Source organism: Psammomys obesus, unplaced genomic scaffold, assembly GCF_907164565.1.
Source record: "Psammomys obesus unplaced genomic scaffold, mPsaObe1.curated_primary_1811, whole genome shotgun sequence".
NCBI lineage: Eukaryota > Metazoa > Chordata > Mammalia > Rodentia > Muridae > Psammomys > Psammomys obesus.
The window spans coordinates 27641001-27666863 of NW_026596117.1; the positions used below are offsets into that span (position 1 = coordinate 27641001).

At 40.9% G+C, this 25863-nt stretch overlaps 1 protein-coding gene and 1 pseudogene across 6 annotated transcripts in view; one reads left to right on the forward strand and one right to left on the reverse strand.

The window, feature by feature from the left end:
- Positions 1-25863, forward strand: part of Naa35 (N-alpha-acetyltransferase 35, NatC auxiliary subunit) — a 53175-nt gene that overhangs the window by 2099 nt on the left and 25213 nt on the right. For 5 of the 6 annotated variants that reach the window (XM_055629135.1, XM_055629133.1, XM_055629132.1 and 2 more), the window contains exons 3-11: positions 9679-9712; positions 12050-12164; positions 13375-13449; positions 14587-14754; positions 21516-21582; positions 21656-21699; positions 22219-22269; positions 22845-22928; positions 23430-23544. In XM_055629135.1, the coding sequence (XP_055485110.1) occupies positions 9679-9712; positions 12050-12164; positions 13375-13449; positions 14587-14754; positions 21516-21582; positions 21656-21699; positions 22219-22269; positions 22845-22928; positions 23430-23544 (753 nt within the window). The remainder of the gene's footprint in view (positions 1-9678; positions 9713-12049; positions 12165-13374; positions 13450-14586; positions 14755-21515; positions 21583-21655; positions 21700-22218; positions 22270-22844; positions 22929-23429; positions 23545-25863) is intronic. The other variant, XM_055629137.1, reaches the window with a different exon arrangement.
- Positions 5114-5559, reverse strand: LOC129692690 (60S ribosomal protein L27a-like; annotated as a pseudogene).

A 25863-nucleotide genomic window follows, 5' to 3' on the forward strand; every position in this document is an offset into this window, starting at 1 on the left:
AGATAGATAGATAGATAGATAGATAGATAGATAGATAGATAGATAGAAGAAAGAAGGTGACAGATACAGTTGTATCTGTAGAAACACTGCATTGGGCAAAATAATTTTTTTGTGTTTGAGGTTTAAAAATGATGATACCCTGTTATTCTCTCCTTTTTTATTTTTTTGGCTGTTCTGGACTGACTGTAGATCAGGCTGGCCTGGAACTCACAGAGATCTGCCTGCTTCTGCCTGCCTGAGTGCTGGGATTACAGGTGTGCACCACTGCACCCAGCTTGTTACTCTCTTACGATCATCTGATGACTCCCTATTGGAAGTAGGATAAGAAACAGACTCCTCCACCATGGTTTCCTAAGCTCTGGTCTTTCCTGCTTGCTGCTGACTTCATTTTTCTATCATTGCTCTATCCTTTCCAGTCACCCTTATCTCACTGAACGTAAAGATGCCTAGCCAGGGCCTTTGTGAATCTTGTTCGCTGCATTGTGAGTTACTTTGGATCAGACCATCACATAGTTGAGTCACTTTTGTACTTTTTATATTACCTTCCCAGTGAAGAGCTCAAAAGGACAACTATAAACACATTGGCTAAGTGTAGCTCAACTAAACCACTATGTTTTACTTTAAGTGTTTATATGTTGACAATTACAGAGTTGTGGTTATTTGTTGTTTGTTGTCAGCTTCACCTACCACAGATACAAGTTTGATAAGGGCAGAGATGATGTGTGTAACTGTAGAATATAGAGCTGTGAATAGCACATAGTAAGTCCAGTGTTCGGTAATAACTGGGTTTAGTGGCACATACTAATAGTGCCATTAGTACTCTGGTATTTGAGTCAGGAGGATCACATGAAGCCCAGAAGTTCATCCTGAGCAATGTAGAAGACTTTCCTCTACAATAAACACCATCCCCAGCAATAAATGTTTAGAAAAGTGATTATAAACATAAGCATGTTTGTAGTTTAAGGAAGCCTGAAAAACAAGAGGAAGGAACAAGCAATAGGGACAGCTTGAATTTCAAGAGAGGATGGGTTCAAGATCTTGATAGTGAAGAAAGGCTTAGAATATTGTTACTGGGATAGCGAAAAACAAATGAAAGACAAGGTAAGATGGCAAAAATACAGGTGGAAGCATTAAGCGTGGCTGCTTAGGGAATTCCCTGGTCCATCTGTTTGCCAGCTAGGTGTTTGGTAATAGGTGTTTTTGCATACTGCTTTGAAGGAGAGGTGAAGACTTGGCTCAGCACTAGGTAGAAAGGGGCCAGCTAAGCATACGTCGGGCTGTATCGCCACGTGTCTGCCATTCCCTTTACTATTGGAACTACACGTCCAGTTAAAGGATTTCTCAGCGAGTTAGTGGAAGAACCCCGGACTGTTTGACAGCTTAGTCTTTTGTTGTTTAATTCTTGGAGTTTTTTATTCTGGATATTAACCTGTCTGAAAAATAATAAGGGTTTTCTATCATTTTGTAGGCTGTGTTTCTTCTTTAGATGTTACTTTGTCCATTCCTGAGACTTTCCCTTGCGAGGTTGGTGCTTAGTCAGGATGTTCTTGCCTATGTCAGTAACTGGGGTGTCTGCCCCTAGCAGTTTTAGTGTTGTGGGTTTTGCAGTAAGGTCTTTAGTCTATTTTAAACTGGTATTTGTACTAGGTGAGAGATAAGGATCTAATTGCATTCTTCTGCAAATAAATGTTAGTTCTGCGGATATCATAATTGAATATGCTGCCTTTTCCCATTGTGTGTTTTTGATACCTTTGTTCAAAAATTAGCCATAGCTGGGTAAGTTTATTTCTGGGTCCTCTGTTCTGTGCTTGGTCTGTGTGTCAGTTTTTTCCACTACGGCTCTGTAGTAGAGTTTGAGGTGTGTGATGCCTTCAGCAGTGCTCTTTGATGACACTTGCTGTATCTGTTTATTTGTGTGTGTGTGCTTCCATATGAATTTTAGGATTTTTTTTCTAGTTCTGTGATGAATGTCGTTGTAAATTTAATGAGGATTGCATTATAGATTGCTTTTAGAGGTGATAATAATTTTAGTAGATGTGCTGGTTACTTTTTGTCAACTTGACACAAAGCTAGATTTACCCAGGAAGAGTGTCTTAATCTCTGTTCTGTTGCTGTGGAGAGACATCATGATCAAGGCAACTTGTAAAGGGAAAGCATTTAACTGGGGCTGGTTTAGTTTCAGAGGTTTATTATATTAGTTCATTATCATCATAATGGGGGAAGATGGCGGCAACCAGGCAGATACGGTACTGGAGAGGTAGCTGAGAGTTCTACTTGATCTCTTGATCTACAGGCAGCACAAGACTGACACACTGCCTCCAACAAGGCCACACCTCCAACAGTGCCACTCCCTATGAGTCTGTGGGTGCCATTTTATGCAAACCTCTCTAAAGAGATGGACAGTTAAGGAATTGCCTCCATCAGATTGTCCTGTGGACAAGTCTGTGGGGCCTTTTCTTTATTAATGAATGATATAGAAGTGCCCAGCACGCTGCGGGCATTGACGTCCCTGGGCAGGTGGTCCTGAAGGAAGGCAGGCTCCACAGGAGCAAACCTGTGTGGTTTGTAGCACTGCTTTAAGGTTCCTGCACCTGCTGGTGTTCCTTCCCTAACATCCCTCAAGATCACCTGTGGTTGGGTGCTTACGCTAAATAGATCCTCTCCCTCCTCCCCAGGTTGCCGTTGGCCATGGAGTTTATCACAACTGTAGAAGGAAAACTAGGACAGTAGGCCATATGCATTTAGAAGTGAATCCGCGGGTTTTGTTTGTGGGGGCTGTTTCCTACTTCATGGGATGTAAGTTTCACAGTGATCTGGATTTCACTGGAGTCTATTCTAACACCCTCTTTTCATCTCTAATTTTACTGGTTTGGCTCTTTTCTCTTTGTTAGTTTTGCTAGAGGTTCGCCAGTTTTGTTACTCTTTTCAGAGGACCAATACCTTGGTTTATTTTGTGCATTGTTATTTTAATCTCTTTTCACTTAATGTCTGCCCTGATATATTATTTATTTCCGTTTGGGTAAGTGGCTTACCCTCTGAGCCATCTCCCAGCCAAGCTCTCTGCTTTTTAATGTGAGTGAGTGAGGTTAACTTTCTTTGTAGGCCTTGTTGGGTGTACTCTCACCTGGTCCCCTCCCTGATCCTTTCAGTGACTCACTGCTCCTTCAGAAGTGTATTGTGTTGTGTTTTGTGGGGAATTAGTCTTGCTTTTAATTTTATTCTACCTTGGTTTTGTGCTAGTTTTTGGTCAGCTTGATACAACTGCAGTCACCTGGGAAGAGGGACTCCTGGTTGGGAAATTGTCTCCATTGATTGGCCTACCTGTGGGGTGGTGTCTTGATTGCTAATGGATATAGGGGAGCCTACCTCGTGACGGTTCCATCTCTAGGCTCTAGAAGAAAAGGAGCCGTAAGACAGAGGAAGTGAGTCAGTAAGAAGTACTCCTCTACTGTCTCTGCTTCCATTCCTCCAGGTTTCTGCCTTGAGTTCCTTCCTGTGCTTTCCCTTCATGATGGACTGTAACTTGTAAGCCAGACAAACCCTTTTCTTCAAGTTCCTTTTGGCCAGTACACTGTTTTGTCATAGCAACTGAAAGCAAACTTCTTCAAATCTGATAAGATTGGGAGGGGGCTGTTGGGGTTTTGTGTGTGTGAATGTATGTGACAGAGTGTTGGGGGAATGGCACAGTCGTTAAGAGCACATATGCTGTTGTGTAGTGGCCCACAACATCTGTAACTCCAGTTTCGAGGAATATTATGTTTTCTCTAGCATTTTGTAGGCTCCAGGCACACATGTGTGTGTGTATGTATGTATACATACATACATACATACATGGACAGAAATTTAAAATTTTTTAAAGATTTATTTATTTTATGCATATGTGCACTGTCTTCATGCACACCAGAAGAGGAATCAGATTTCATTACAGATAGTTGTGAGCTACCATATGGGTGCTGGGAATTGAACTCAGGATCTTTGGAAGAACAACCAGTAGTCTTAACCACTGAGACATCTCTCCAGTCCCAAGAAAACAGTTTTTTTTTCTATAATAATTTTTAAAAATAATTCCAACCTCTTTTCTTCTCTTTCTTTTTTGTTTTTTAAGACAGGGTTTCTCTGTATAGTCTTGGCTGTCTGGGCTCACTTTGTAAAGCAGGCTGGCCTTGAACTCACAGAGATCCACCTGCCTCTGCCTCCCAGACTGTTGGGATTACAGCATGAGCCATGGCGCCTGGGTGCCCGGCTTCTCAGCCTGCTTTCTTAACAGCATCCAAAGTTACCTGCCCAGGGTGACACTGCCACAGTTAGCATTTCTGCAGGTTTCCTTCTGTTTGTGATGGTTTGAATGAGAATGGCTGATACATTTGTTTCTCTGTTGGTGGGTGGTTTTGGCATGGTTATGAAGTTTGGCCTTGGGGTGGGCCGTGAGCTTTCAAAACCTACACCAGTCTCAGTCTTGCTTGTTCTCTCTGCCTTCAACTTGAGAATACAACATAAGCTCTCAGCTACTGCTTCAGTGTTATGCCTTCCTACCTGCTGTCATGCTTCCCACCATGATAGAAATGGACTCTAACTCTCTAAAGCAAACTTCCAGTTAAATGCTTCCTTTTATAAGTAGCATTGGTCATGGTGTCTGCTGGCTTAGTTTAATGTTAACTTGACACAAGCTAGAGTCACCAAGGAGGAGGGAACCTCAATTGAGAAAATGCCTTCCTGAGATCAGTCTGTAGGTCATTTTCTTAATTATTGATTGATGGAGGAAGAGTCCAGCCCATTGTGGGTGGGGTCTGGTGGTCCTGGGTTCTATAAGGAAGCAGGCTGAGCAAGCCAGTGAGCAGCTCCCCTCTGTGGCCTCTGTATCAGGTGCTGCCTGCAGGGTCCATCCCTGCTTGAAAGCCTACCCTCACTGCTTTTAATGACAAACTGTCACATGGAAGTGTGAGTGAAATAAACCTTTTCCTCCCCAAGTTACTTTTGGTCATATGTTTCATCAAAGCAATAGTAACCCTAAGTAGGACAGTGCCTCTTCACAGAAATAAAACAGAACAGTAGCTAAGACACTGTTTTTTGAGCTTACCTATTTGTTTCTATCTTTTTGTCTTAATGTTAGCATTTAATTAACCACAGGGACACAGGCACCTCCAATACCCTTAATCTTCGCGTAGCTCTTTTGAAGAATTTGGCCTTCATGGTGACAGGCTGCGTAGAGAGCTTGCCCTTCCCCAGAACTTTGTAGTAGCCCAGTTGCACAACTCCGGTGATGGGAGCAACTCCAGTCTTATTTTTTGTAGCATTGACCCATGTCTTCTCACTGACCAGTACCCACAATGTATTCAGGTTGACAGTTGGGCAGAAGTTATGGTTCCTCTTTTAAGTGGTAATGCCTCACACCAACTTTCCCAGAGTCAGCTGGATGATATTTGTCAAAGTTGATTCTGTGGTGATGCATGCCTCCAGCATTACCATGGCCTCCTGGTGCTTGCAGGGCTTACAGATGTGGACGTTGCCAAGACCATGGCTTACGTGACCCCAGGGTTTCTGGGTCTACCTGGATGGCATGGTGATGACAGAAAGGAAAGAGCTGGTTTCTGTCTTCTGATTATGGGATTGAAACTCTTACTTTTCAGAGCTGTTATTTTTGGTCATGGTGTTTCATCAAAGCAATAGTAATAGTAAATTGAAAGGTGAATTTATTGCTGTTATTTTGTTTTTTGTTGTGTTTGTTTTTTCCTCTCCTCCTCTTTCTTGACTATTACTCTAGCATAGTTTATGCTTCTGTGTGATTTGTAAATAGCTGTTTTTCTCTTTAGCCTAAAGAGAAAAGGACATACTAAGTCCTTCATGTATCTTCTGTAAAGCTGGCTGGGTTGTTATAAATTCCATTACTCTGTTTTTATTATGGGAAAAAGTTTTTATTTCTCCTTTCTTGATGATAGGAAGCTTTTGCAGGCTGTATAGGAAGCTTGCAGGCTGTATATAGTAGTTTGGGTTGGCGGCTGTTGTTCAGATATTGAAATGCATCTTCCTGGGATCTCCTGGCTTTTAAAGCTTCACTGATAAGTTGTTATTCTGGGGGCCTGCCTTTACCTGTGTTGTGGTGCTTCTCTCTTGGCACTTCATTTAGAGTTTCAGTTAAAATATGACAGGGGGAGGCTCTTTTCTGGTCTTCCCTGTTTGGTGTCCTAAATGCTTTCTGTGTATGGATTGGTATCTCTTTTCCTAACTGGAAAATTTTACTTTGTACTTCTTTTGGGGGGAATTATTTTATTTTGTGTGTTTGTGTATGTACATGGGTCCATGCATGCGCGAACACTTGTGCAAATGCCCAAGGAAGCCCAAAGATGTTGGATCTTCTGGTGGTTGAGCTGCAGGCATTTGTGAGCTGGGAACCAAACTTGGGTCCTCTGCAGAAGCACACGTGAACTCACAGGCGTGTCACTGTATACGCAGGGAGGTCCCAAGATGAGCAGTGGGAGAAACTAGTTTTCTCTTTCTACCACATGGGTCCTAGGAATTGAACTCAGGTTGTGAGGCTTGGCAGCAAGCTCTTTATCAGCTGAGCTGTCTCGCTGGCTTTTTGTTTTTTGTTTTTTGTTTTTTTAACTCTTAGGATCTTTTAAAAATATCTTACATGTTTTTATGATGAGATTCTTCTATGCTCATAAACTATAGATTTGGTCTTTCATAATATCACATATCTCAGAATAATCACTTTAAGTTATGTGTGAGTGAGTGAGTGTGTGTGTATAGTTTGCAGTAATCCATTTTCTCCTCCCACCATGTGGATCCTAGGGATTGAACTCAGAGCTTCTTGCTTGACAGCAAATGCCTTTACTTGCTATCCAGTTCCTCTGCTGTATCTTCAAACTCAGATATTCTCTTCTTTGATCCATTCTACCAGACTTTGTTCAGAGCTTTATATTTGTTAACTGTGTTTCATTTTCACCATTTCAGATTTTTTTTTCAGTATCCCATTTCACAGTCCCCATTATCTTCCTTATTTCATTCTGTTTGTGTATTTGAACGGTCTTAAAATCATCTTTTGATTTCTCTGGGGTTTAGCTAGCTCACTCTTAGCAGATACCATTGCTGTAGGACTGGAATTTTTGGAGGAGCTATGTTAAACCTATGGCTATTATAATTAAGTAGTACAAAGAGGATAAGGATGAGAGAAAGTACACATGATGTGGATAGTAAAGAAAACTTTTTCTGTAAACTGGGTGGTGGGCCCTAAGAACAGCCCTAATACCTTCCTGAGTAATGTACAAACAAGCACAACCATCCTGAGACACATGTGATCTGGACCAGCAGGTGGTTCTTTAGTGACAGGGTTCTAGAAGGGCCAAGGGATCAGAAAATAAAGAAGATAGGACAGTTGGGCTCAGGAGGTTTTGTGCAAGCTGGATCTTATGCCAAGCAAGTTGTTACAAAGTACAGCATCTGGTACATCCTTTGCAGGGGAAAAATTGGCCAAAGTCAGCAGGAAGGTAATCAAACAGTGTTACCCAGAGGGAACACATGACACCTCAAGTATGCCACATATCTGGGGCTCCTTGAAGCTGATAATTTTCCCACTCTGGGAAAATTGATTTCCAGGATCCAGACCCATAGCTTCTCCCAAGCCCTGGCCCCAGGCCATTGCCTTTTTCAGCATGTTCCTGGTTTTAGACAAGGAACTAAGTTCCTTCTCATATTACAGCTTCAGGAAAGTACTGGACTGTCCCTTAACACACTTGCAAGAGTGGAGATGAATAGTAGAAAACAAGAAATAAATAGGGTACTTACGGAGTGGATTTTATGGCACAGCTGCGCTGATCTTAAATATAATGTTCTTGGATCCCTCCAGTCTTAGCAGGCTCTTCTTGGTGTAGTGTGAAGGAATAGTGTTGTTGAATATTAATATTTAGTATTGATTTATCTTTAGTTAATCAGCGGTTATTCCTAAATTAGCTGTATACTCAAATCACCACACAGAGACTAGGATTTATTTAATTAACCTGGAGCACAATATTGAACAATAGATACTCCATCCTAAACCTCTAAGCCTGTATACTTTCCTCCCATTCAGATTTCCTACATTATACTTGCTTTTTAGTCACATTTTAGGTCCAGTCCATCTCTCCTTACTGTTCCAAGTCCTCTCCTGCTGATCTCTGTTCTCTGATTCCTCCCACTCGCTTCCTTTTCCTCCCCTCCAGACCAGGTTGTCCCACCCTAGTCTCTCTTGATGCCCAGCATTGGCTGGTTGTTTAATTGACAATACAGAGAACAAATAATGGCATGTTTACACAAACTTGAGACAGGTGACGCTTAGAATAAACATCACAATGCAGTGTCCAGATTGAAACCAGATAATGGAGTAGAGAAATCGGCATTTGAATGAACAAGAGTAAATTGTATATATTCCAGGAGAACATTATACCAACACAACAGGAATGGGAAGCCTTTTTTCTGTTGTTCCCTGTGGCCCTGGAGTGTGGGAGAGTCAGGTCATGTAGGTTCTTTACTGGCAGTTTGCTTAGACCCCTGCACTCCACCTTGGCTTCGGTGTATATGAGAGGAGGCTGGCACTTCCCTTGCAGTTTTTCCTGTAGCCTGCACCCTGGCAGCTTCTACTTCAGCCCCCTCCTGAACCCCCCCACCCTACCCCAGCATTCTCACTGCTCACCTGTGATATGGCAGAGCAAAGAAACAAAGTCAGAATTTAAACTTACTAACGTGTTAATGGTGGTTCCCGCTTTATATCTGAACATTGAAATCACTTGGCTGCTTTAGAAGCATTGTTAGAGTCCCACCCTAATTGGTTTGGGGTGCTGAATGAAGGTTGGGTTTAGGTCTGTTTCTGGTTCTTTTTAAAACTGAAGTTTGAAGACTTTTGCTGTGATTTTTTTCCCCCCCTTGCTGCACCCTCCCCGCCATTTGCCTCTTTCCTGCCTTCTCTCCCTCCCTTCTTCCCTCCCTTCCTCTATGCTGGGGTGGAACCCTAGGTGTAGTGCATGCTGGGTGATTGCTTTACCACTGACCTCTCTCTCCAGCCCATGAGCACTGTTCAGATTAGCAGTTTACCCAAAGTGTTTTATACATTTAAGTAGAATTAAATCATTAAATGTGATTTTAACCTTGTCCTCTAACAACAGAGACTAGGTGATGACCCCTGTGGTTTAAAACCAACCGGAGAGAGAGCAGTTATTTCTCTGGGATCTTTCACACAGGGCAGTGAAGTATACTGTAACTTTAGAAGTGATTTTTAAATTTGTAGTACTTTAAAAATAAAGATTTATTTCTTTATTATTTATATAGTATTCTGCCTGCATGTACGCCTACACACCAAAAGAGAGTTTTGAGCCTTTGCAGATGGTTATGAGCCACCATGTGGTTGCTGGAAATTGAACTGAGGACCTTTGGAAGAACAGACAGTGCTCTTAACCTCTGAGCCATCTCTGCAGCTCAAATTTGTAATTCTTATTGGAATATTAAAATGATGATTTGCTTGTTAATTTTCAGTCTTGAGTTCTTTTCTTGACCCACTTTATAGTGTTCTTGAAAGCATTGTTGTGGTAGTTGAGAAGATAGCCAATCCTTAGAAAATTTTAAAGCAGTTTAAGCATGTTTCCTCTTAGACTTGAAACTTGAAGCTAAGTGTGTTATTCAAGTAACTTTTCTCTTTGATTCTTTTAGAACTGAAGTTGGGAGAACTGCTTCATGATAAGCTGTGAGTATTTATGTCCTTGAAATAGTAGAATACTTGTAACCCTTTTTTTCTCATGTAGAATAGTCTTTGAAGTCCAAGTTTCAGAGATATAAAAATGAGCTAAACGTACAGTTTCAGCTTGGGTGAGCTGTGTTGAATCGCTGACCTGGCTAGATATGAAACATCAAACTGTCGTGAAGGTGGACATACTGAACACAGGAGTTTTTGAGGAAAGCTGTTAGCTTTTGCCTAGTGTGGTAGATTTATCGAGGACTAAATTAAATTGATGACCCCCAAGTGAAACAAAGGAAGTACTGGCTGGCCTGTGTTGCAAACATGCTGTGCCCAGACTGCTTCATGGTTGGGACTACAAAATTTTGAATTAACAAGTAGATAAATTTAGACAGTATTTGCTGGAGGATCAAGGAGAGCCTGAAATTTGCTCTTAAAACCTTAGCGTGCAAAGAATCATCTAGAAAGCTTTAAAAACTTCTGGCTGGATCCAAAGTTGCTTGTGCAGTAAGTGGGCTTGAAACCAGAGTTAGAGTCTCCAGCAGCGTCAGGGAGACAAGTTGCTGATCTGTGTTGAAAACCTAAGGCTATTTCTGCAGTTGTTTTATTTATTTATTTTTTTAAATAGCTTTGTAGAATATCAAAGAAGAGGTTTTGTTCTCTTGTTCTGAACTTAAATCTGATGTATTTTTTTTCAAATTGTATAAACAAACATTTGGATTTTCCCATGTGATTGGTTTTTCTCAACAATGTTGACTGGTATTTCCATGAGTGTGAAATTCTTTCTTTTTGCTTATTTCCCGTAGAACCTTGGTGTGGACTGTGCATAGCGTTTTCCATTGGTTTGTGTGTTCTAGAATGTTCTTATTCATTCTCATTTTATAGCATTATTTGGTAGTTGATGAAGCCATATTGTTCTATCTTGTTTTTGTTGACAAAATTCTCTTGCATCCTTGTTTCCATTTTGACTTGAAGTATTCTTTGAAAAGTTCTGTTTTGCTCAGTACTTTTGGGCTTTGGTTAGCAGTCGTATAATCTGTGCATGCGAGTTGTCTTTACTGTTCTTTGAGCAGATTGCCAGAGTGTGTTTTGGGTTTTATGTTTGTTGGGTTTCTTTTATTTATTTTTGTTTTTTGTTTGTTTGGTTTGTTAGTTAGTTTTTCGAGTCAGGGTTTTTCTGTGTAGTCCAGGCTGTTCTGAACTCAGAGATCCGACTGCCTTTGCCTCCTGTGTGTGGAGATTGAAGGCATGCTCTGTCACCACTTCCCGGCTTGCCAGAGTGTCTTAAGCTGAACGTAACATTAGCTTCATGGCAGGAAGTTTATCTCTGTGGAACTTATTTTGTTCCTTTAGAACTGAGACTGGAACGCAGGCTCTTTACCACTAAGTTACATCTCCAGTCCTTACAGCTCTTTTTACATCTTTCTGTTGCTTGTTAGCATTATGTGCTGCCGAAGCAAGCCCTCTGTTGACTTTATGTAAGAGAAATTATTTGGTGATGGGGTTGTTGTTAGTGGTTTGATCGGGCAGCTTTTTGTTAAGCTTCTTTTCCTCTGCCATCTGTTGAGGCACATCTCAAGTCTTTCTGTTCATTTTTTTAGTGTGCGGTAACTATATTTTTCCATGGTGAACAATCAAAATTTCTGGATTTTTTTTTTTTTTGCATTATGTAATTGCCAAAATTTTGGACTTCATAAATCAATTATCTTATCACTAAGCTATGAAGAAAATGGAGCCAGAGGAGGGAAGATGGCTCAGTTGTTTAAGTGTTTGCTTTGTAAACAGGAGGACCTGGGTTTACTCTCCAACACTCTGTAAAACCCCTGTATGAATGTGTAATCCAAAAATAGAGAGGCAGAGGCAAAAGGGTCTCTGGGGGTTGCTGGCCAGGCAGCCACCTTAATTGATAAGCTCCAGGCCAACATGAGATGTGTCTCAAAGGGCCACACGCACACAGAAATATTCATACATGCATATGGATACACAAGCACCCACACATAAAGAAGCATGGAAAATGAAGAAATTTACACATGATAACATTCTGAAAGTTAAAGAATATTATTTAAGGAATGTCATTTAACGGGAATTGGTCTCTTTCTTCCAAAAGCTGCTGGTCCACATCCTATTGAATGGCGTGTAAAGATGTCATTTCCTCCACACAGCATGCAAGATAATTTGTGAATTTTTGTGCTAAATGATGGTTAATTGAAACAGAAGCTTTTGCAAATTATACACATTATACAAATAAATACATAGAATACTGTAGTTGCTAAAAGTATCATGATAATTTTGTACCCTTATGGAAATATGGGTTAAAAAATGGCTTATGGGTTCATTTATTTGTAGATTTGGTCTTTTTGAAGCTATGTCTGCTATTGAAATGATGGATCCCAAGATGGATGCTGGTATGATTGGAAATCAAGTGAACAGGAAGGTTCTCAATTTTGAACAAGCTATCAAGGTAGTTACTATATTTTTTTATGTGTCTGTGGCTTTTAAAAAATACCTGTTTTTTAAATGTTAAAACGTGGTTAATACTGAAATTGCACAGCTGTTCAACAATTGTTAAAAGCTTCTCAGCCATGAGAATTAGCATGTAAAGCAGGTATGATGGGACTTTCCTATTGTTCCAGCACTTGGGAGTGAGGCAGGCGGTTCAGGAGTTTAAGACCAGCTGTATAGTGATTTTGAGACAAACCTGGAATTCATGAGACCTTTTAAAAAATATGTATATAATATTTAGTTATCAGTGTCAGTTAAAACCTAGAAATTAATGACTTAAGGTCCTTATTGTAAACTTGCCATAATTTGTCCACTTGTATATTCTTTGAATTGATGTTGAGGGTATTTGAGTAAATATACAGAGTTTACATTTTATGTTGTTATATACTGAGATGCTGGGATAGAGGAATTGTTGTGGGGTCCAAGCTACAGAGTGAAGCAGTACTTCAGAAAAAACAACAGAAAAACAAGGGGAAAATAGTAAATGAAATAAATAAAACTAATTTTGAGGTAAGTAGCATATGCTATTATTCCAACCTGGGCTGTGTAATTTCGACCGTGATAGAAATGCTCACTAATTTGTTCTCCCACCCTCCTGCCCTTCTTTCTTTCTTGAGGTTCAGTCTCTTGTAGTTCACATTGATATTGAACTTCTTTGTCACTGAAAGGACCTTGATCTCTTGTTCCTCCTGACTCCACAAGTGCTGGGCTTATGGACTTGAAACATTATTCATAGAAAGCTAGGACTTTTTTTTATAGTTTATTGTTTCAAATTAGACTTTTGGTTATTCTTATTCAAGGTTTAAGTCATAAATTAGTAAAGTCTTGCATGGTTTCTCCAGTTGTGCACTACACTAAAGCTTGACAAAGCACATGTCTCACCTGTGTGATAGTGCCGGCGTGTAAGCTCAGCTCTTGAGAGATTGGAGCAGTAGGATCTGGAGTCCCAGGTCACCCTGGGTTCCACATGACTGCTGCAGCCAGAACAAGAAGAGCAAAACATTAACTTGGTGTCTTGGTTTTATCAGATAAGTTAGTGTTTTCTTTAGATGATTATTATTACTATTTTTAACAAATACCTAAGTTTAAAATTCAATATACAACTTTACATATAGTTTTCTTTCTTTCTTTCTTTTTAACTTTTTGTTTACTTGCTCCCTCCTTTTTAGGATGGCACCATTAAAATTAAAGACCTCACTTTGCCTGAATTGATAGGAATAATGGATACCTGTTTTTGCTGTTTGGTAAGAAACAAAACAAGACTGTTGGTTAATTAAATTGTGGCTTACCTAAAATCTTTGAATTTAAAGTGCATGTACCGTGTTGAATATGAAATGATGCAGTGCCAGGCCTCAGAAAGTAGGCACAAACAAGGGTTACAGGCTAAGTTAAGCCCTAGGAAACCATGTTTTATCATCCAGCTGGCCCTGCTGTCTTCATGTGTTCTGCTACATGCTACTTTGTTACTGCCCTTATCCAGAGTGCTCCGTTTTGTTTTCAAGTTATCAAGAGCAATCTTAATTAAGGTTCCATGAGACAAGCACAGTTGAAAGGGATGTACACAATGCTTTTGCAGATTTGGTTGCTGCTCTGGAATAGATTGTCATTAACTCACTGTCTTCTGCCTCAAAGTGTTCTAGTGGTGTATCCATGCCGGATACCTGTCTTCTCACCCAGGTTTCTTTAATTGTTGTTGTTTTTTTTAATGTCATTGTTTGTAGCCTTTCTTGATTTGTCCATGGGCACACCCTGGTAAAGGAATGTGTCACAGTATATGCACAGTAGTAGTTGACATGGTCTGTTTCTCACCTCAGTCTTCCATACTTGAGGTTCCATTGCTTTATCATATTGCCTAAGGCTGCGTTGATGGGCGCACAGCTATAATTTTGTCTGTCTCGCAAAGATGTCATTATTACCTTTTATCGACACACTCTTCTAAAGGAGTAGGGAAGGCCTGGCAGGGCTACTGGGACAGATGCCATTGTGGAATGGCTGCTTTTGAATGCCTCATAGTTTCTCCACTTTGCTTAGACAGGAAGGTTTTGCAGATTGGAATATCAGGCAGAGTGCTTCCCATTGATGGTGAGGTACGTGGAGTGTAGAGCAGAAGGAGCGCTGTGGTATGCAAATCTGAAGTATGGAACCTGTAGAACACTAGCAGAACACTTTCGCATCCCAGCTTATATAGGCTTCTTGAAAAATTTAGTCAGTGAAAGCGAGCTCTCAGTCCTATCTTCTGTGCCCTGTATCTTGTCTTCAGTGATCTTTTCGATCTTACAATTGATTGTACTTACATGGATCCAGGACTTACTAGCTCAAGTTTACACTTTTTTGATCCTGTGTGCTACCTTATGTAATTTAATCGCCTTCTTCCTCAACAGATCACATGGCTAGAAGGCCATTCCTTGGCACAGACAGTATTTACGTGCCTTTATATTCATAATCCAGACTTCATAGAAGATCCTGCCATGAAAGCTTTTGCTCTGGGAATCTTGAAGATCTGTGACATTGCAAGGGAAAAAGTAAATAAAGCTGCTGTTTTTGAAGAGGTAAAGAAATCCAGAGGTTCCTGGGCCATCTTACTGTGCTGTAGATAAGTAATTTTGTGTTTTATGTTTTGGTCCACATTAACTAATAGAAGTAATAATACATTCAACCAAGGACCATGTATGGATATAACCAAGAACCTCTGCTCGGATGTAGCCCGTGGTAGCTCAGTAACCAATTGGTTTCCCATAGTAAGGGGAACAAGGACTATTTCTAACAGGAACTCAATGGCTGGCTCTTTGACCTCCCCACCCCCCAAGGGAGGAGCAGTCCTGTTAGGCCACAGAGGAGGACTTTGCAGCCAGTCCTGAAGATACCTGATAAAACAGGATCAGATGAATGGGGAGGAGGTCCCCCCCATCAGTGGACTTGGAAAGGGGTAGGGTGAAGATGAGGGAGGGAGGGTGGGAGTGGGAGGGAATGAGGGAGCGGGATACAGCTGGAATACAGAGTTAATAAAATGTAACTGATAAGAAAAAAATAAAAGAAAAGAAAAAAAAGAAGTAATAATACTTGTACATATTTATAAAAGTTACATAGCTCATCAGACTTAAAGAGAAGTAGTCCTGCAGGGTGTGGTGGCACATGCCTGTAATACCAGCACTCTTGGAAGCAGAGACAAGCAAATCGCTGTGAGTTCCAGACCAGCCTGGTCTACAAAGTTAGTCCAGGACAGCCAAGGCTATAAAGAGAAACCCTGTCTCCAAAAAAAAAAAAAAAAAAAAAAAAAAATAGTCCTTTGCTCTTTGTTTATTATTCTTTAATAATAGTTTTAAAAGCTTTCTTTCTTATAGAAGTATTTTGATTTCTAGGTTTAACAACTTCACAGCATTGATTAGCATTGATCTACAAATTCATTATTCTGTTGCCCCAGGTAGTAATTTACTTTGTTGGGGAGGTTATTATTGAGTGCTGGTATGATTATGATTGTGTCAGCATTAATGGCAGGTAAGGCCATATATGCTCTATCCTTACTTTCATACGAAGGTTTGTTTTTCTTAGCTGATGTCTTAGTTAAGGACTTACTGCCGTGAGTAGACAACATGACCACGGCCACTCTAAAGGGAAACATTTAATTTGGGGCTGGCTCACAGTTTCACAGGTTTGGTCTATCATCAGTATGGAAGCACACAGGTGGGCATGGTGCTAGAGAGGAGCACAGTTCTGTGTCTAGATCCACGAGCAGCAGAAGGGGAATGTGAGACTGGGTGTAGCTTAATCATAGGAGACCTCAAAGCCGGCCTCCACAGTGACGCATTTCCTCCAGCAAGCCACACCTAATAGTGCCACTCCCTATGGGTATAAGGGGGCCATTTTCTTTCAAACCACCACAGGTGATAACTTTTTCATTTGCTTAATTTTCTAAGTAGTCCTTGATCTTTTCCCCGTCTGTTACTGTCAGGTAATATCAGGTAATTGGTCAGCTATGTACATATTTTTGGATGGGATATTGGATTTGTTTTTTCTTCCTGTAACAGTGGTTGCTCTCCAGGTGATTGCACAGCTGTTTTCCCTCTTTTCTCTGGAAGATTCTGGAGATTCTTTTTGTTCTTTTGTTACCTAGATTCTATGCCCTTGTTGCTCTTGGTTTATTGCTTGGCTGAGGGAAGCATCTTTGATTTCTTTCAAGAAGTACTTTGAGACTCTGGATGATCTTGATCTGAAGTGTTCCTTCACATGGTGCCTGATAATTGCTCTGTGATGGAGTACAGGGTTAGACAGTGTAGACGTCATGCCATGCTATTTTGTAATTCCAGGGTTGCAGTCTGGTTTTACTTAAGATCTAGATTTTGCTTGTTAGTAAACATCTCTTAGAAGGGCTTACTTGCTGTGTTAATGGGTATGCTGTTAGTGAAAGCCTTCCTCTGGTGCTGCTGTGCTAGGCTACAGAGATGATTTTTGTCTTTCAAAGTTCTTTCATCTTCATTCAGGACTGGTTAATTTTTATATCAAGTTTTTACTATTAATACACTCTTTCCCTTTTTACTTAAATTCCATCTTTTTGTTTTGAGACAGGGTTTCTCTGTGCAACCTTGGCTGTCTTGGGCTCACTTTGTAAACCAGGCTGGCCTCAAACGCACAGAGATCTGCCTGCTTCTGCCTCCCTGAGCTCTGGGATCACAGGTGTGTGGCCCCCACTCCACACCTGTCTTAAATTCCATATTTTAATAAGGTGACTGGAGGAAAACAAATTCATACTCGCCATTTCTACTTGTAGTTCATGACTGTGAATGTCAGGGGGAGCCTGTACTGTCTGGAGATGCTTACATTTCCTTGCATCATCACCCCACTCTCTGCAGAACGCCAGTACTCTCTTCATTGTAAGCACGCCTCTAAGCGCTTCTTCCACCTTCTGTTGGGTAAATGGGAACAAGTCGTAACACCATGATCTCACCTGTTTTCCAGCGTGTTCTCTGGTACACTAAAGGATATTCATCAGCCATTGTTTTTTTAATTGAAAATACATTTTTTTTTTCATACGGTGTATTCTGTTCAGGGTTTCCCCTCCCTCATCTCCCAGATCCTCCCCATCATCCCACTCAACTGTATGCCTTCTTTCCCTCTTTAGAAAATAAACAGGCCAATTAAACAAAACTAATAGAAGAAAGCAAGCAAACAAGGGAAAGGAACAAAACACACGAACGCACACACATAAAACCATAAAAACGTATAATCAGAAAACATACTACACAAAAGACAAAGTATTTTTTGTTTGTTTAAACTCAACAAAGCATTATGAAACAAAATGTCTCCAAATATCAGTTTTGTGTTGGCCATCTACTGCTAGGCATGGGCCCTTTCCTAAGTGCGGTTTTCCTACCCAGTCAGAAAACTTAATTTTCTCTTTGCAAACTGTCATTTGGAGATGGCTTCTGGGTTAGGGATTGAGTGTTGTGGCCATTCAACCCTCTTAAGCACCGGGACCACATCTTCCTTGGCACCTGTACACGCATGCTACAGCAGTCTTTGTGTGTTCATATGTGTGTCAGTCCTGTTGTAGCTGGAAGGTAGTTTCCTTCTGTCTTCTATCTCCACTGGCTCTAACAGTCCTTCTACCTCCTCAGACTCAGGCATCTTTCCTTGGGAAACGGTTTGCTGAAGACATCTCACTTAGGACTGAGAGCTCCAAGGTTCTGTGGGCCTTTTCTGCTCCTGAGTGTGATCTCATGTCTGTGTGCTGACTCTAACCCTTGAACTATTCAAAGATGCTGCTCTGGCAGCTCTTCTCTTCATAAGTTGGCACCCAGATATGCTTTATGCTCTATCTCAAGTCTTCTCTCTTTTAGCATAACTTTGTCCTTCATCATCTGCCCATATCTGAGGGTTTTTACCTTCAGATTGTTATAATGGCATCTCTGCACACTTTCTCTGCCTTTATTTTTTTCTTCTTTTTTAAAATCATGATCCAGTCACACTAAGCCTTTTCCTGTAAAACTGTATCATGGCAATCAAAGACCTCAGAGGCAAGGGGAGACCACAGAGAGGGAGAGACTGAGGAAGGAGGAGAAAGGAGAAGCAAAGAGACCAAAAGACTAAATATAATTAATGACTTGTTTTATGATTTCTTTCACAGCCATGTAAAACTACCCCATGGAATAGATCTATTTTCTTCTGTCCTAGCTTGACTCAAGCTGCCTTAAGTCCTTGCCTAGATTGTGGGTATAGTCAGTACCTGGCTTTCCTGGATCCACCGGAATTTTCTCTATAATTCCACAAAGCTTTCAGAACAAACATTTTAGGGGCTGCAGTTGGTTTATGTGTCTCCTGGAGTTAGTGTCCAGTGACTGAGACTCAGTTCTTATGGGTTATGCTCACGCAGTTACACAGAGCCTGCCATATGCCCTAGAAGAAGGCTTCTTTAGTTCCCTCAGCCAGTTGATTTGTCTGCCTTTTCCCAGTGATCTACTTAGGTGTTTTTTGTTTGTTTTTGTTTCCCAAGAAAGGGTTTCTCTGTGTAGCCTTGGCTGTCCTGGACTCCCTTTGTAGACCAGGCTGGGCTAGAACTCACAGAGATCCACCTGCCTTTGCCTTCTTGAGTGCTGGGATTATAGGCATGTTTTATTTCATCTTACTTTGGTATTTTTGAAACAAGGTATCACTGGCTGTCCTGGAACTCACTTTATAGATGAGGCTGGCCTCAAACTCAAAGAGATCAGACTGTTTCTGTCTCCAGGGTACTGGGATTAAAGGCATGTGCCACAAAACCTGGCTGTCCTACTTAGTTTTTTAAGGAAGAGTTTACATATAGTAAATTAAGAAACCCAGACTTTTCTTTGGAAAGTTAGGGGACCTAACTATACTGGCTCTATAATGCATTCATTGCCACCATGGAGTAAATAATAGCTAGCTTACTCTACATGAAACAGATGTTTCCTGATTTTGCACAACTACATTGCTCCTTGGTATGTTTTAGTAATTTACCTTTCTCATCTTTAACACCTGCTGTGGATTAAGTCTGTTTTAGCTAGGGTTTCTTTAGTGATTAAAAAATAAAAAACAAAACCTTTGAGCAAAAGCAACTTGGGAGAACATTCTATTTGAGGAAAGGCTTTTATTTCAGCTTACAACTCTTAGATTCCACTCTCGCAGAGAAATCAGGGCAGGAACCAGGAAGTAGGAACTAATGCAGAGGCCTTTGGGGAAAGCTGCTTACTGGTTTGCTCCTAGCATATTCAGCCTGCTTTCTTATTCCCTGGGACCAGCACCTGCCCTGCCCACCAATAGGGCTGGGCCTTCCCACATCAGTCACCAATTAAGAAAACACACTACAGTTTTGCTTACAGGCAGAGCTTAGGGAGGCATTTTTTTAAATTGAGGGTCTCTCCTCCCAAGTAATAATGTATGAAGTTGACATAAACCAGCCACCACTGAGGGAATTTAGGGGAGGAAGTTAAGGCAGGAATGTGGAAACAGGAATTAAAGCAGGAGACCTGGGAATGCTGCTACTCACTTGCTCTTTATGGCTTGCACAGCCTACTTTAGTATACAACCCACGGCCATGTTCTCAGGGATGCTCCTACACAGGAAGCTGCTCTTTTCCATAGCAGCCGTTAGCCAAGACAATACCCCACAGACTTGCCTATAGGCCAGGCTTATGGAGGCATTTTTCTCCAGTGTGCAGCTAGCTTTGTATCAAGTTAACACAATTACCAAGCAGCTCAAAATCGTAAGTACTTTTGTACCAAACCGTGTGCTAAGCCCTGAAGATGAAGCCTTAATCTTGTGGATATATTTTTTGGAACAAAGTAGTTAATGTGTAAATAAGTAAGTACATAAGGATGTCATGTGGTGATAAGCTCTATGAGGAAAAGCAGCATGGGCTAGAGGACAAGCAGGAGTGTTGAGGATGAAGTCGGGCAGTGGTGGTGCAGCGTTTAATCCCAACACTTGGGAGGCAGAGGCAGCCTGATCTTTGTGAATTTGAGGCCAGCCTGGTCTGCAGAGTAAGCTCCAGGACAGCCAGGGCTACATAGAGAAACCCTGTCTGGGGGGGTGGGGAGGCTGGGAATGCAGGAGAAAAACTGACAGTAGGAATATAGTAAGGGGTGAGCCTTGAAGATCTTCTTGAAGACTCACTGTGGAGGTGGTGTCAGCATGTACAAAGGTTACTGTGAGCTATGAAACCATTTAAGGGTTTTTAAATGTCAGGTGGCATGTTCTGACTTACACCTATAGAAGTTCCTCTGACATTTGGTAGTTGAATATATTACAGCAAGGACTAGTCTATGGATAGTGGCACATACCTTTCATCCCAGCACTCAGGAGGCAGAGGAAAACAGATCACTGAAATCTAAGCCAGCCAGGTCTACATAGTGTGTTGTCCCTGCCCACAAAACAATTGTGGCTAGTGGAAGGTGTGTCTGGTAAACAAGAGTAAGAATGGTGGCTAGGCTAACCTTTTAAGTCAGACATGCAGGTTTGCTTACGCTTATGTGTGGGGGATGGAGGTAGAAGGCCCAGCTAGTGCTAGGAAGGTGGATATCAGGAAAGTGGAGATGCAGAGGTTGGGTAGTGGAGGTTCAAGTAAAGGTAGAGAGATGTCCCCTGAACCTGGAGGGTCGGCTGACTCTGCAACTCCACTTGAGGTTTTAGAGGACCCAGGAGAGAGATCAAACATCACTCAGTTCCAGAAGCAGGCGCATGGTTTGGACTTTTTCTTTTTCTCCTTATGAGTGTTCTGCTCCTTCTCTGAGGTAACTAACTGACATGACTTCAGTGTTCTTTGTTCTTACTAAGCATCCCAGAATACTGCCATGGGTATAATTATCTTTGTAACTATCAGTCACTCAGGCATCTCTGTATGTCTGCAGAAATCATAAGACGGGAAATACTCTACCAGATAATATTAAATTCATTATTCAAAGTGAGCCCAACAAATCCCTTAATTATCTCAGCAGTGAAATAGTTGAACATTTTGTGTGTGCCAGTGGGTTCGGGGGGGCTGGAAATCTGTGGGGTTTTTTTGTTTTGTTTTTTTTTTTTTTTTGTAACCATAGACTATAAAATGTACTTTTGCTGTTTCTTTGAGTAATGCTACATGAGAATGTCAACCTCTAGAACATGAACAAGTAGCTAAAGATAACAGCATTAATGTCAAGGTGTCTACTGTTACACTTTCAAGGAGGGCTTAGCTGTGGAATGGCAGCATTGAGACATGTTAGATGGCTTCTATTTCTTTCTAAGTAGTGATTTTGTTAGGGAAATACACTGCTGCTATTCAGGAGCATAATTACTCGGTTTTTGTTTTGTTTTGTTTATATAGGAAGATTTCCAGTCAATGACATATGGATTTAAAATGGCCAACAGTGTGACAGATCTTCGAGTTACAGGTATAACTATTCACAATAATAACTTGTAAGTTTTGCATTTTGATTTGTTTTAAAACTTACTGTCTCATCCTAGGAATGCTGAAAGATGTGGAAGATGATATGCAAAGGAGAGTAAAGGTATGTTTCTCTTTTCTTTTGTTTAGGGCTTGTTTTGTTTATTAAGACAAGGTTTGCGTTTGTAGCTCTGGCTGGCCTAGAAGTCACGAGTAGACCAGGCTGGACTTGAACTCATATCAGCTTGCTTGCCTTTGCCTTCTTGGTGCTAGGGTTAAAGGCATTTACCAGCACTCTCAGCCAGGCCCTTTAAAAAAAAAAAAGGTAGGATTTGTAATGGTGATAGTGATTTTTGTTGTGAGTTGGTTTTAAATGCATCAGTAGTATTGTGAGTCAGGTACTTTGCTTTTATTATTTTATTGTTTTGTTTTTGTTTTAATACCTGCTTTTCATGATATTTCTAATTTATATACAAAAAAAAAAAACATTCATAGGAAAAAGAAAAGTACCGAATACATTTTTTTTAATTTGAGATAGTTCTTCTGAACATAGGTTTTGTATATGCTCAATGAAGTAACTTAGTTCTTTACTTACTTCTCTAGGGTTATATTTGTCTTAATTCACTTTATTTTTTAATTTTAGAGTACTCGAAGTCGACAAGGAGAAGAGAGAGATCCAGAAGTTGAACTAGAAGTAATTGTCTTTCTTTTCTGTAGATAATGTCAGAGAAGCCATCTCTTAGTGTTGTAGCTCTTTGAACTTCATAGTAATTTATGGTAGCCTGTTTTAAGGTATCTCTTTAGCACTTGGACTTTGCAAGGGACTTAATTCCTATGTATTTTTATGTATACAGTGATAATATAGCTCTTTTTGAATTTTTGATTTCAGAACTTTAGGGTTTCTGTGAGGCAGGAACTGGAAAAGATATTATTTATAGATCTTGTTTCAAAACTTAATAAACGTCAAATTTTTCCATATAATCAAGTTACTGAACCTCTTAACCCTTTTAACTGCTAACTTCATGTTTTTGAGATAGTAGTATAAGTTTTGGACTTTGGATTTAAGTCAGTCCTATTGCTTTAGGGTATGGTGCAGCTTCTGTTTCAAAGGAAAAGCCTTTGTGTACTCTTTTTTGGTGGCTTATTTTGTAGGCATTTTAAAAACTTTAGTAGAGGCCTGTTTATTGTAGTGAGTTACAGTGGCACAAAGATTTGGGAGTTCAGTGTTCCTTTGCAGGCCCTGCTTCCTACTGTACCTTGTTTTCCCAGCACCAGCAGTGCCTGGCAGCATTCAGCAGAGTGAAGTTCACCCGTGTGCTGCTGACAGTGCTCATAGCCTTTACGAAGAAAGAGGTAAGAGAATTACTGTCACTGGGTCAGTTTTAGATGGCATGCCTGTGCTATTCTTACAGTTCTCTGTGTTTGATGTATTAAACCACAGTCATACTAATGCTTTTGTGGAAAGTGATTATAGCTTTACATTCTACTGTATAACATACCGAGGTTTCTTACGGATAGATAAACACTGTTTCAAGTAATTCTTTTCCTCTATTCCCTCCCCCTCATACTTGTGAATAACTATAGATTATTGCAATTTCCTCCTTTTTATACTTGTCGTATCTAATTTTTGTTGTTTTAAAGCTTAGTACCATATTTACTATTTCATTTTTTTTAATGCATCAAACAAGATACAGTTTTGAGGGGGAAATGCTTTGTATCCTGTCAGATTTGAATATCCTGCAATCCTGCATTAAGTGAATAATTTGTGAGGATCTGTGTCGATACAGTATATGTTGGATCTCATTACTGTTGTAGGACCTCCTCTTTCATGTATATCTTTGATTTGTTTGGTAGACCAGTGCTGTGGCGGAGGCTCAGAAACTGATGGTCCAAGCAGCAGACCTTCTTTCTGCCATTCATACTTCATTGCATCATGGCATCCAGGCTCAGAATGGCACTACTAAAGGAGGTAATTCTCCATTTTTGCTCTTACTTGTATTTTCTTATTTCCTGCCCAAAACAAATAATACAGTTTGATAAGTCAATGTGCCTGGACTTCTAGATGTTTCCTCTGAATAGTTAAGAGAGCTTTAGGCCTCTTTGTAGATTTTGACTATGTTGTAAACAGGTGGTCGATCTTGGCCATATCTTGTATCTTACTGTTGGACTCTGTCTATGTACCCTCCTTGTGTTTGTGCTGTGATGCCAGCAGTAACTTCATTTTTCATCATCTCCTTCCTTAACTTTATTGAGAAACCCATCAAAGTTGTTTATTCATCACTCCACGAAGCAGGCCTGGTTCCTGAGGAACCTAGTTCCTGAGCTTCATTATATTCACAGGTGCCTGTCTTCACACTACACTGGAATTGTCTGTGGGACTCTGAATACTTTCAGGAAAAGAGTGCTTGACATGCTATTGCCATTCATATCTTATAGGTGAAATAAGCTTTCACAGGAGTACTATATCTCCGCTGTAAAATCCACCACTGAATTTTAACGTGTACAGTAACGCTGATTATCCTTAAAAACTCATGAAATGGTGTTCCCACACTGTAGGTGGCACCATTCCCTAGACTGCATCCTGAAGCATGCAAGAGTAGAAGAAGCAGGCCAGGAGCAAGCTTGCGTGCATTTTTTCCTCTGCTCTTTATTTCGGATGTAGCACTGCTTCAGGTTTCTGCTGTTTGGAGTGCCCTGCGGTGATCACAGTGTAGCCTGTAACTGTGAGCCAAGTGAGCCCTTCTCAAGTCCTCATTGTTTTTCTCAGTCAATGTGCTTGACCACAGCAGTGGGGACTGACACTGAGAAAGTACGTTACCCAGTGATTTACCTACTTGTATGAGGCTGGAAACTCGTGTAGTAAGGACTAAAGAACACTTCTGGATAATTTCAGACTTCTGTTGAATTTAAGTGAGAACAAATCAGTTTCTCCTGCCTAAGGCTTGCAAGTGTTTGGATTACAGGTGTGTGCTGCCATGTCCCCAGTCTAGTTTGGTATGTGTTTGTGTTGTTGGGCTTGGACTCAGCCTCATGTATGCTAGGCAAGCACTCTACCACTGAGTTAAATCCTCCTACCTCTCAGCTTAAATTTTGTGTTTGTTTGCGGGGAGGGGTTTTGGGGTTTTTTGTTTGTTTTGTTTTTGACACAGGGTTTCTTTGTGTACTCCTGGCTATCCTGAAACCCACTTTGTAGACCAGGGGGCCTCAAATGCAAAAGATCTGTCTGCCTTTGTCTCCCTCTGTGAGTGCCGGGACTATAGCACTTTGGTGGAAATTTACACCACTTCCCATCTAACTTATTTTTAAACAGTGCAGATGTGTATGGGATATTGATATGCCTAAGTGAATTATAGATGGGAGCAAAGCTTCATATTTTTTCCGCAAAAAAATGGTAAAGACAGTGAATGTAGTCAGGAATGGGATTTATGTATAATCTCTACACGGAATGAATTTGTCAAACAGCTCTCATGGGACCAAGAGATAGAGATAGCTCAGCAGTAAAGAGTGCTGGCGGCTCTTGCAGAAGGCCGTTTTGAATACCAGCATTCCTATGAGAGCTCAGAACTCTCTGTAACTGTAGTCTTGGGGATCTGACACCCCTCTTCTGGACAACATGGGCAGTGCACACATAGCACACAGGTAGATGCAGACAAAACTGCACATAAACAGCTCTCATCACACCAAAGAGCCATCTGAGTTTTCTGTTGAGTCTTAGGAGTCCCTGAACTCTCTCAGTGCTCCCTTAGGACACTGTATTGTACAAAAGTGGTAAACAAAACTTTTGGGACAGATGGGAGATTAGAGAGATGGCTCAGAGGTAAGAGTGCTGACTGCTTTTGCAGAGGACCTGGGTTTGATTCCTAGCAGCTTACATGGTGGCTCACGACTGCCTGTAACTGATGGCCTTCTGACCTCTGAGGACTCCTGAGTGTACATGGTTCACATAAATTCATGCAGCCACACATCATACATACAAGTGAAATATTAAAGGACTGTGATAGGGAAAAGTCAGGGTGTGTTCTGTATAGGAAATTGAGGGGCAGTGCATTGGACTAATGTTATGAAGGGACAGTCACACATAATGTCAGAGTGAAGCAAGAAGAGCAGGCTCGTCAGTAGGCATTACAGTCCTTAAAAGTTAATGGCTAAGTGAGAGGTGGATGAGGCACCGAAATGAGACAGGGTTGCTCTCTTCAGGGACGTTAAGGCTAAGGTACTATTTTATGGGAGAGATAACATTAGAAAGGCACTGTTGGGAATGCGCTTTTTGAGATGATGCAGGGCACCA